At 38.0% G+C, this 12,601-nt stretch overlaps 1 protein-coding gene across 3 annotated transcripts in view; it reads right to left on the bottom strand.

Annotated features, from left to right (window-relative positions):
• ccser2b (coiled-coil serine-rich protein 2b) overlaps window positions 1–12,601 on the bottom strand; it is a 44,972-nt gene that overhangs the window by 25,270 nt on the left and 7,101 nt on the right. For 2 of the 3 annotated variants that reach the window (XM_079475755.1, XM_079475756.1), the window contains exons 2-3: window positions 7,729–9,096; window positions 7,230–7,414 (exon numbers count right to left, since the gene is read on the bottom strand). In XM_079475755.1, the coding sequence (XP_079331881.1) occupies window positions 7,230–7,414; window positions 7,729–9,061 (1,518 nt within the window). In that variant the 5' untranslated portion in view covers window positions 9,062–9,096. The remainder of the gene's footprint in view (window positions 1–7,229; window positions 7,415–7,728; window positions 9,097–12,601) is intronic. The other variant, XM_079475754.1, reaches the window with a different exon arrangement.

Here is a 12,601-nt window from a genome sequence, read left to right as displayed (position 1 = left end):
AGAGCGATTTAATAAATAAAATAAAATATTTTAGAGATCTGCACAGTATATATGGTGAATGCACATACTGTAGTTAATGAATATCATGGAGCTATCATGAACTAACAACAAAACATATTTTCGCAGCATTTATTGGTCTTTGTTAATATAGGGTTTGTCCTTGAATACATGTATAAAACACGTGCAATCCATACTAATACATCTTATGTTGTATCGGTATCAAATGCATATACATTCTGAATATGCATATGCATGTAAACTTCTTGCACACATACACCTAAAGATACTCGCGTATACATATTAAGTCGATACATGCATATACATCTAAAATCATTCGCATATACATATAAACTTCCTTCATGCATACATCTTTAAATTCTCACGTTTCCATAAAAACTTGGGCCATGCATGCATGCATGTAAAACACTTGCATGTAAATATAAACATGATCCATGCACCTATAAATATCTCACACAAACGTTATGCATGCAGCATCACTTTTTAAACATGTGCTCACATATACTTGTTTGTTCAGTATGAATCTGCGAGAGATTCTTTTTAGATGTATGTTAATAGATGTTAATAGATGTATATGCATGTACCGAGTTTAAATGTATAGGTGTATTTAAATGTACCAGTGTCTATAGGTGTATGTGTGCATGACATTTTCATGCATTTGCAATATTTAGTATGGTGATGTAAACATGCATTTCACATGTATTTGCTACAACATCCGATAGTATACCTTAATATGTGAATCATTTATATATATGTATCCATAAGCAAAGTTTGATTTAAAACCTATATGGCGCCTCATACAATTGCATTACATTACAATACAATGCAATACAATACAATTGCTTTAACTAATGTGAAAATATACTAAATTAATTGATGTATTTGTAACATTTATTAGTAAAACTAACATTGACTAAGAATGACAAATGCAGAAGAATACAAGTTTTGATGTTTGATCTTGTGTACGTATTTAAGACAAAATCTTAACTAAGACAACACAGAGAGTAGCGGTTTTAAATGTATATCATAGGATTCTGTTGTTTTCCACCGCCTTTAGAAACTTCACTCTTAGGTCTTCATCTTCTTGAAATCAAGGAAGTTGTACAATTCCAATACTAAAGAACCAAGGACGTGTTTGTTTATCTGGATATGTACTTGATATCCAACACAACCTCTCTGCTGCCTCCATCAGGAGCAGCAATGCTCCTACTGCAACATTAAGCGACACTGCTCTTTATAAATGCATATGATCTGAATAGCTGTTACAGTCTCAAGGCTTAGTGAAGACTGTTAGTGAAACCATAGTAAGGGCACTTAACTGAGACCTAAGAAAAGGTTGTAGAGAACTTGGGACCTGTGTGAAGCCCAAATGACAAAACAAATTGAAACGTTGCTTTGAAAGCCCATATGATGACTGAAAGCAAGAAAGACAGCACAAGAGAACAAGAGATGCTACAACCTTTCTTTTGCAGCCAATGTGCTTGCAAGATTAAATTCTGGACCAACACTGCCCCCTAGAGGAACACTGTGCTAAAGTGCATCCTAAAGTTAAAGTTTACCCAATAATTTGCCTTTTTTTTGTGGTGTTGAAAGCCATGGTCACGGTTTTCTTTCATTGTATGACAAGGATTAAAAACAATTATACTTTTTTCTTTTTGTTTCCAGAATTTGAAATAACATGCATGCATACATGTTTGTGTGAAGACCTGCTAGGAATACACAGTTTCTGGCCGATTTAATCCATAAACAGAAAATCGGAATGTTGAGTAAATTAACTACATCCATCAGAAACTGAACAAGTGACATGGCATTGGAACAGAGTTCTATGACTTTCACATGCTTTGCTCAGCATAACGTAAATCACGCAGCAGGTGCAGACTCACAGGGACACTGGGTCAGCTGTACTGTCTGAGGAAATCCACATAGGCAGTTGGCAGGAAATCATCCCTTCTGACTCAGCCAGAGGAGGAGAAGTGCTGATATCTCAGCGTGACAGAGGTTCCATCAAGACAGCACGGAGGAGAGAGAGAAGGGAACAATGTCGCTCTGAGTTTCCCCGCTTGGCTGGGTCCTGAGAACCTTCTGTGCTTGGTGTGACACGAGTGTGAGTGTGTGTGTGTGTGTGTGTGTGGGGGGGGGGGGGGGTTATTTGCTGAACTTGCTAATCAACTTCTGTTTGACCAAGGATTCTACAAAACTGATTGTGTCTTTTATTTTGAAGTGTAGTTTTGTAGTTCAAGTGTATGGTGACTGTAGTCTTTTTGTGTTGCCTCACTTTGCCTTTGTCTTTTCTTAAAATATGTTCATGTCACTATTGTAAAGTGAGCATTACATAGCTACGCCATGTCTTTATTTAGTTTGTTTCACTGTAAATAAATATTTTATCAACTTTCAGCATTCAGTAAACATTGCAAGACAATAACACTGTTGACAGATCATTTGTTTCAAACAGGAGACAAATATTTTGTATTCTCTATATAATAATATTATCGCATATAATAACGACTTGAAATAATCCAAAATTACATATTTATCTTCAGTTCAGTTTGTCTTCCTGAGGTCTAAGACTTTTTATCAAATTGAACAGCGTTGTTGTGGCAGTTATCTGTAAAATTTAAGCAAAATTAAAGGGATACACCCAAGAATTATAATTCTGTCAGGAATAACTCACCCTCGTGTTGTTTGACAAACGTAAGACCTTCATTTATCTTCAGAACACAAATAAACAATCTTTCGACAATTCACTGTGAGCCAGTTGAAAATCAATTATGTGACTCATTCAAGTTGTTAAAGGAATCATGAAACATGTTTTGAACAGCAGGGGCAAGTTTGTTTACTGCAAACTTGGTTAACGTGGATATGCTGATTTTTCAAAAAAGGAAAAGCACAGACAACTGAGATTTCTGAGGCACTATTGACTACCATAGTGGGAAAAAAAATAACACTGAGGTCAAATGGTTTGTGCGGATGTTTTATAACAATTTTCAACAAAAAAAAGAAACTACGATCACAACTTTCACACGCATCTGATGGACAGATAATGCACGCTTTTTGTCTAGTTTGGCAATAAATTTGCATCAATTTAACAGCATAAGACTAAAGAGGGTAAACCTTTACTGTACACAAACCCCTTAGATGTATCCAGATGGGGGAAAGATCACAAGGAGATAACCATGGGCTCTTATTTGATCAGTAATGCCTGGAAAATCAATGATGTGACTCTTTGTTCAATCAGTTTAACAGTATAATTAAAAATGGAAACTTTATCATTCAGTCATGTTATCATGTCAAATGAACTGTACACTGAAATGGACAAATCAGCAGGATTAACACAGTAACAGTAAATTATTATCATTACTTCATTATCATTAAGTCAGCCGTAACTTTATTTTGACGTTGAAGTGCGATCCAGTTACTTACAACTCACTGAACAATACAATATTTAGGCTACATTCGTATTTATAATTAATTTGTTCAAACATTTGACATTCACAAAATGACATTTGTTGACAGTTTTATTTTACTTTAAAACCTTTTTAGACAACAAACTTTGTACAAACTTTTTAGACCTGAACTGTTGAAAAGTGACTGTCTCCATCCCTCTGGGGCTGGTGCTTTCCTCTTGTCTAGAAATATGGCACATAGTCTTTATGCTAAAACTCGACTCACTGGGGCCCAGGTCAGGGAGCAGACAGAATGGCATAACCAACGGTCTGCTTGCCGTCTCACGTCGCAGAATACACAAAATGCACAACATACGATATTCCTTCTCCCAAACATCATAAAATAGAGACTGTGTCTGTCTCCCGGATAAGCAAACATAAAATAATGCGTAAACCTCTTAAAAGTAATTTAATTAACGTTAAACTAATTAAACATGAACAAAATACAGATAAACAACTCATACGACTCGGATTGCTAAATATTAGATCTCTCTCTAATAAAGCACTTTTTGTTAACGATATGATAACAGATCATAAAATAGACATGCTCTCTCTGACAGAAACATGGCTCAATACAGATAATTATATTACTTTAAGTGAGTCTGTCCCCCAAGATTATTATGAACACGAGCCTCGCCTAAAATGCAGAGGGGGAGGTGTCGCTGCACTTTACAATAACTTTTGTAGCATTTCCCAGAAGTGAGTGTAAACTCAAAATGTTCAAGTGTCCAACTACACGCGAATAGCGCGATTTACCGCGTTTGGTGTGAACACTCTATAAGAACTTCGATGGGGTAGTCGCTTGTAAATTAATTTCTAGTTGAAATTTGCACAGATGTTTTTTCATTTTAAAATGCATTGTGGTTACTGTTACAATTAGTTGAATTTATGTATTCATTCAATGAAGAGCTAAATGAGACAGACACTGACAATGAAACGAGAAAGAGAACAACATTTATATGCGGCGATGATCAGTGGAATTAGTCAATATCTTCCTCAGATGACGGTCACCAATAAATGGGAAAACCGGCAAATGGCTCCGTCTTTGTTGCAGGGCATTTGTTAGGATCTTAACTCATACAGGCATGAGGGATCAAGCTTGTGTTTTTATTTATTTTATCAAGATTGTAAATGATAAAAACAAATATTCTTGCCCGGCTATTGTTGCCGGGCAAACTAACAACAGTGAGTCTTCTCCCCTGTAACAGGCTGAGGAACAGGCGTTCCAGAGTGAATTAGGCCTTAACACTTGTTGTTTTCTTCTCAAGAACATGTAAACGAAACACCAAAGATAACCATATATCACAGACTGTCAATTTGTCGATTTTTATGCGTTTGCTCAGCATGTGCACAGTTTTTATGCATTTTTCTATAGAGCTTGTCAATTGACATCACGGTGCGTTGCATGCTTGGGCAGCGCCGCCATCTTCATAGGTTGTTTACTAGCTATTGTTTTGTTTTACTACAGCTCTCACCTTGCTTTGTGTACAGTGGTGTGAAAAGCATTAGAAGTGGTGGAAAATATGAATAAATCAATTCAAACTGAACAACTTTGAACTGAACGCACTAACAGAAAAGAGCGACGCTATCACCTACCAATATGGCCGCTACACCTAGCATTTAACATGGCGTAACGGCAGTGCCACATTCTCTATTCAAGCCGGCCGCTTTGAACATTTTACAAAGGAAACTATGAAACGTAGTGTTAGCTGCCCTTCACGCTTTCACAAGCATCACTAACGTGTTAGGACTAAAAATGTTCATATTGTTTAATCAATTCTGTATTTGTTTGTGTTGCGAGGATTTGCAGCTCATTTCTGTGTTTGTTTGTGTTACGAGAATTTGCAGGGCATGTGTTGCCAAACTAATGAAGAGGTTTTCTGATTTTGCTGGTGTTTTTTCTGTTTGCATGTGTTTTCTTCCGTTACAGCGCAGTGATACCTAGCGGCCACCGTAGAAGGGGCCTATATCGAAACGATGTCCAGTTACACACGGATTGTATCGTTACACATCGTTTGTGCAGTGTATATAGCAAGTAATCGGACTAATAAAACTTTAATGTTAAAGGGAGCAAAAAGGTGTTCTTGTGTCATGTAAACACTTTGATTAAGTACTTACTCTGCTTATAGGAAATAATATCATTGTTGGTGCACATGTAAACGTAGACTGGTCATGGTAGAGTAGCTAGCTTTCCAGCTTTAATCAATAACCAATCAATAACCTGCTTTTATAACGACATTACCATGTATTTTTGTTTTGGTAAAATACCTTTCCGGACCTGGAATGCATATACACTTTCATTAATTTCCTGTTATTTTGTTATAGGTTATGGTTTATAAGATGAGCATAGGCCCTACTGTTTTTTTAAACTGTTCATAGGATTGCAGCTTTCATGTTAAGGCTGATGTTTTGAGATGTATATCGTTTCTGAACAAGCCGTGCAACAGCTCAGACAAAAGTATGGCTACACATTTGCAGAGAGGTGGCTTCTGTTTTAATGTTTACCTAAAATGTTATATCTTGTTTAGTATCCAAATTGAGTAATGTAAATAATTGTTTAATTGACCATTTGTAAACTGAAGTTTACTGTTCATTTTAAGAAACAACTATATTTTTAAACAACATAAATTGAACAGTGAGTTTTGTACTTAACGGAAAAGGGATCTGCGCACACAACACAAAATGGATTCAATGTACAATTTATGTTTTCCCACAAGATCTACAGAGATCCTCAGAAACTGGGGGGCTATAATGCTCTTATTTTTGGTTACATTTGACTTTCATCATGAATAAAATGGTTACAGAGTGAGCATTTTTAAACACATAGCCTATACAAGTATACACACACCATTTGATACACATGAGTGTCTGTTTTAAAAAATCTGTTTGACTATCATGTCTTTTCTATCCCTGTGACTGCTATTCTCAGTTACGGCGTGAGAAAGTATTTTATCATTGTGTTTATTACTATGGCAAACATATTAGATAATTACTACACTGTCTGGATAAAAAAAATAAGATTACTAGCTAAATGACAGTGCAGAAAATGTGAAAAATGGTTTATTCCAGCTATTACATCTAATATCCAGAAGATGGCCCCCTTGTACCAGCCTTTTACTCTATGTGGGATTAGATTACAGTCAGCAAAACTAAAATAATAAAACATTTGATAATCCGCCAAATGCCTGTGTGTTTAGTAGCAGCAACTTGTCATTCTGTTGAAAACTATTTAAAGAAATCCACCCTTGCAGAAAATTTGCATAAGCGTTTGCCCAAGTTTTGCCTGAACATGCAGAATAAATCTGGTTATACAAATTAAAACCAGTATGAAAACAATAATTAATAAAAGTAATGTTTCTGCTGCACAGAAATGCAGGTAGAAAAACACAAGTATGCAGCAGGTTTAAAACCCTGAAGCTATCACAGATATTTCACGTTGGTGTGTTCTCAATTAAATGGCTTTGGATGAAGACTTTAATACACAACCATGTTTGAAAGATGAGGTCAATAAGCCATTGGTCTAATTACAGTATTGTAAGTGCAGAGTCATTATTTCCTCTTCGACTTTGATATCATCTCGCTATTTACTGACTGGCATGTGGTTGACAATCTCATTGGCTACTTATGGTGGAAAGACATATGACTATCTACAAAAACCAATCGGAGCACTGTGAGTGCAGATGAATCAGAACCGCACCTCTTTACCCAGTCACTCTCTGCGCTATAATACGAAGGATGATTATATTTATTAGTAATGCATTTACTCACTACGCTGTTGAGGTCAGAATGAAAGCTCCCACATGGGTGTCCAGAGCCTCCCATCGCCTCCATCCCCTCTTCATCCCACATGTACGTTCCACCAGAGCTGTCTGAGGGTGAAAGGTCCAGAGATGAACCGTGTGGAAAATCACCCACAGGAGAATAAATCTTGCACTCAAAGTCATCTTTGCCAGCTGAAAAAAGACAAATAGGCTGTGATAAGAGTTTGCAACCACAGATTTAAATACAGGAGCTCCGTTCTAAAATCTGACGGAGCTGCCAAATAGATAAATGTGCACTTCCGACATTGGATGTTCATGAATTTGGGAGGTAAATGCAGGCACTACAAGATAACAGAGCAAACGTGGGTTAAACATTAGGTTTCACTTGGAACACTTAAAGTAGGCGGAAGACTGAGGCAGCTAGGGTTTTGAACCGAGTGAGAACATAAAAAGTATGGGTAAAGTAGTATTGAGTTTAACAAGTACAAAACATTTCTCAGTCTCACCTGTAAGGCCCATCCCTGCCCAATCAACAGTTTCTGACAAGAAGCTGTGCAGGCTGGCCGGTGACGAATCCTCATTGTCATCCTCACGCTGTACTGGAACATCCAACCCCTCCTTGTGGACAGAGAGCAGCAAGATCTCACCTCCGTTACCCAGATTGTCAAAGTCATCCATATACTCCTCACTAGTGTCATTGTACTCCAGGGAGGAAGAGGAAGAGAAGGACATGTCCTCTAATATGTCCAAAGAAGGGCCCAAACGGTGTTCTATCTCTGCTTCATAAGGCGTCTTGTCCATGGTAGTTTCAGCACTTTCAACTTTGCTAGTTTGATCGAAACAGTTTTCTGCTTTCTGTGTTGAGAATTTGTTCTTATTTCTTAACTCTTCTTCATTCTGATCAGTCCTGGCTCCAACAGAGCTAGGAAACTTGGTGAGTGAAGGGCGTGTAAGTCTATAGCTAAGTGACAAAGGCTTGTTACTTGAAAAGCTTGGTAATAAGGATTTCTTCATTGTGACCATTGGCATAGAGCCACCACTTGTATTTCCAGGTGGCCTTTGAAACCCAAACTTGCTTGATTTTTCCTCGGTTAACACTGGATTAGGCTGAATAATGGGTGCCCTAGGCACTGGGAATTGTGCTAAAGGCCTGGGAAGTTCTTTAGCAAGTTCTGTAGCTTTGTTAAAAGAGAATGAACGGGTCATGGGTGGATAGGCAGGGGATGCTGCCCTCTTGAAGTGCGTGAAACTCTGAGAGCGGACCATGTTCTCTTTAGAGGCTGACTTGAGGCTGTCATTGGATAAGGAAAGTTGGTTCTCCAAGGGTCTTGGCTGGGATGAATGACCCAGTCCAGACCCTGAGGAGCAAGATCCAGTACGCCCCTTAACACCAGTCATTCCGTTTAGAGTGGCTGTGTCATTTTTGAGGGAATGCCTTGTGGAAAGGCATTTGGGGGTATTCCTCTGGGGATAGGTTTTGTTGGCCTGGGGTATAGATTTGGTAGCACTACTCTGTGTAGTGGGGACAAAAGTCTTACATTTAACTGGAGCAGGGGATGGCTTTTTAATTGCCATTTCAACTGGCTGAGGGCATGCAGTTAAACTAGTCTCTTCCAAACTGTCAGTGTGCTGAAACGTATTTCCCTCTTCACATTTTCTCCATTTAAGGGATGGTACACATGTCAAACAATTTTTCCCCCCTAACGGTGCACTTTTGCACCCCACAGAAGAGACAGGGAGGGCAGATCCTTGAGGAATGGAGGTGGTGCCTGAGGGACGACAAGCAAACTTGGGTATTCTGGAGACCATGCTGAGCTGTTTGAGGGAGTTTCTTTCCATCAGCTAACTGCACCACTATAAATGTGGAGACAAATCTGCAAAAAGAGAACAGTGAAAAGGTGAAAAGATGAAATTTCGGTCAAAGCTATTGTTTTTACTGCACTGTAAAGTCAAGTGCACACTTTGAGAAATGTATCGTATCAATATCTGAAAACTATTCTATGATCGAAGGCTACAAATCTGTAGTCTTGGGTCGCTGGTAATACATCCTAACTGGCAGCTGATGAAAGGTAATTAAGATGATTCTGACACTGTTTTTTGAGAAGCAAACTGCAGTGAGGCTTTCAACTCCAGGTGAGTCTTCTTGCATGGGTGCGTTTCTAAAAGGTCTTCCTTCAGTTTTTCCTGGGATCGTGCTTGTACAAAATGTGACAAGCAACAATAATAAAATACTATTTAAAATGCACTTGGCACAGCATCAGTTCAGTTCTAATTCTCTAGTTCACACATAACGTGGGAGTTTAAGGTACTGGATGCAAGCTAGAGGGGACAGAGAGATCTAAGTGCTGCTGACAGTTCCGTTTGTAACCCATCATCCGATTTACTCTGACTAATCACTACAAATCTGACCACAGCCCTAGACTGAAAATGACTGCACCCTTATGACTGAACATGTAATTGTATATTAAGCTTACACCTTAGACCTTCCTTTGTTCGATAAGGCCAACATGAAGATGTTGAACAATAATAGTAAGCCATTAAATGGTTTAATACTAAACTATAATATTAAAGACATCATATGAATTGCTTAACTTTGAAACAATACAACTGAAGAGGTGAAGGCCACGTGGGTACTGTAGGAAAACTTGATTCAGGAACACAACATTTACATTTACATTTACACAAGAGTTTATTCTTCAATAGATGATAAATGTTCAAAATACAGCCATAATGAATGCACTGGAGGGAAACATCATGACCAAGTAGAGATGTCACCATATCACAGAGAGTTGTGGATCACAAAGTATCTATTCAGGAGTCAGACACAGGGATGCTCCCGTGACAAAAGCCAAGATCAGTGGTGGAGTCATGATGTTTCTCAGCCGTTAGGCATCTATTGTGAGTAAACGTAGGTAAAGGTTCTAGCAGTGGTGTGCGGTGGACTTAAAAAATGAGGAGGCAGATTTCTATCCATGTCATTTTTGTTAATCTCTGCACTATTAACAAGTGCGTTTGTCAGAAAACCGTCATTTCAGTGTTTATGTATGAAAAATTCATTTTAATTACTACAAGTTCATTACAGTATGTACTTCTGATTTTTTTAGTTTTTTATTTTCCCTGCTTTGGGAAAAGGTACATCAACACCACCTTCATCTTCTTCTGGAACATTTGGGATTTCCTATATAAGAATAACATCATTACCAATACCATCAATTTAATTATTAGCAGTCCCAGAAATACTCAAAGCATTTAAGAGATCAAATCAAATAGAAATGACCAGGGCCGCTGCTAGCCATTTTGGTGCCCTGAGCATAATTCCATTATGACCATATTCCCCCCCCCCCCCCCCCCCTTAAAGGTGCAAACTTTTCTTCAGTAAACAGAATAGCAAAACAAAAAACTATCAATGTTTAACAGTAAAATCTCAATTCAGATTGCAAGCTGCACCGAAATTAAAATTGCTCGCCCCGCTCTGCACGGGCATCGAACCTACGTCGATCCGAATAGGAGACGAGCGCTCTAACGATGAGGCTACAGCGTCTCGCGTGGTAGGAGTGGCGGCGCTGGATCTGACTTACTTTAGCTTTGCTGCTATCCTGAGCAAGCCTGATCACATGCAAAAGTTTTTGAACAAATCTGAACCACGTAATATTCTGTCAACAATCGATAACTCCTCTGCATCCGCCATCTCCGACACGAATCCTAAACTCCGATTAATAAAACTAATAAAACAATTTAATTAACGTTCAATCTAATTTAGCGCCCGCAGTTTAAAATGAATGACGAAGACGAGCAGGAAGGCGGGATCTCGCTGATGAGTTAATCCAATCATAGCCCGTTGGAGGCATTGCCTCCTCTCACGTGACTTTTCTCCATTCTTTTCAATTACCCCCACTCAAACTCACGGCACGCTTTAGGGGGTATGTGTAAAGTCAATGAGCTTAGAGGAGGCAAGAGAAACGCTGCCTCCCTTTGGAATTCTTTCGAGCGGGGGCGCTGTTTCACACTCTTCTACACGCTGATTTATCTCATATTTAGCTCAATACGTTATATCCGCTGTCCTATTCTATTTCTGAACTGTTAGTAATATTCTCATTCGATTATTTTCGAGGGGGAGGGGAGACACTGCCTCCCTTGCCTCCTCGGAGGAAACGCCCCTGGGTTCTAGTGATCTAAAAGTAGAGACCTTTAAAAGCCATTACAAAATAACAAAACAAAGAAACATCTGTGAGCAAAATATTATTGGGGTGTGCTATGACTGAGCTTAGAAAACAGATTTGTCATCTGCTGTTGTGTAATCCTATCTGACTGGATGAGTATGTTACCCAGTTCTTTTTTTTAAAGGAATGGTGATGCTGTAAGTACCGGTATCAAACCATCAATTAGCTTCACATTTACTGTCCTCTGCAGGGAGAAAGAGGCAGTAATAATCTGGTGCAGAGACAGACACATGTAAGGGATATCTGGTAGGGGTGTAACAGTACGTGCATTCGTACCGAACTGTCACGGGCACCCTTCCAAATATAGTCATCATTCCTATGCCCTACTCATTCGAAGGGTGGAGCCCTGGGAGTTTAGACTTTGGAGTGAACAGGGCATTTGCGTGCCATAAGGTAGACATTCGAAAGGCACTTGGCAAGGGAAGCAACGTAATTTTCTCATTATCTTCAGCTGGAATATTTCTGTGAAAACAAAGCATTTTGTCCACTAGCAGATATCGCTGTTTTAATGGCATAACTTAAGTATAAAACCTAATTGTTTGGAAATAAACATACATTTTATATTTTTGAAAGTTTTATATATGTTAGTGTTTATGTATTCTTTTAAATAATTTCAAAAATTAATTCTAAAATATTGGAGGCAACTATATGTTGTTATGTATATGTAATGTTTTATATAACTTGTTAATTGTCATTTTTATCTAATTTGTATGTTTTATAACATTATTACAAGATAAGGATGGCACCACCTCCACCTCATTCTGAGCCAGGAAAAACCCTGCTATGGAACCATTTAGACAAAGAGGTTCTTCTATGGCATTGTGAAGCACCTTTATTTTTAAGAGTGTTAACTAAAATGACTTTCCTTTGTTAAACTATTTTATTTTTAGAATAGCAATTATTATTGATGAAGGGTTATCTATTATTATTGATACATAAATACAAAAATGCATACTGGTCAAAAGCTCAGGAACACTTAACATAAATGTTTCTCGTTATCTTAAAAATACTTAAGGTGTATGTTTCAATGTTTGCCAATACTTCTGTAGACAAAATATAATTAGCATTTTAAAGAAAAAATATATATACAAATATAATACATACTTCCATGTCCACACAAGAGGGAACAATGGAAACTAATATTGCTAATTGCCGTTTG

This window comes from Barbatula barbatula (assembly GCF_947034865.1).
Source record: "Barbatula barbatula genome assembly, chromosome: 16".
NCBI classification, from domain to species: Eukaryota; Metazoa; Chordata; class Actinopteri; order Cypriniformes; family Nemacheilidae; genus Barbatula; species Barbatula barbatula.
The sequence above is the reverse complement of the archived record's forward strand: the minus strand, read 5'-3'. Positions and strand labels throughout refer to the sequence as shown.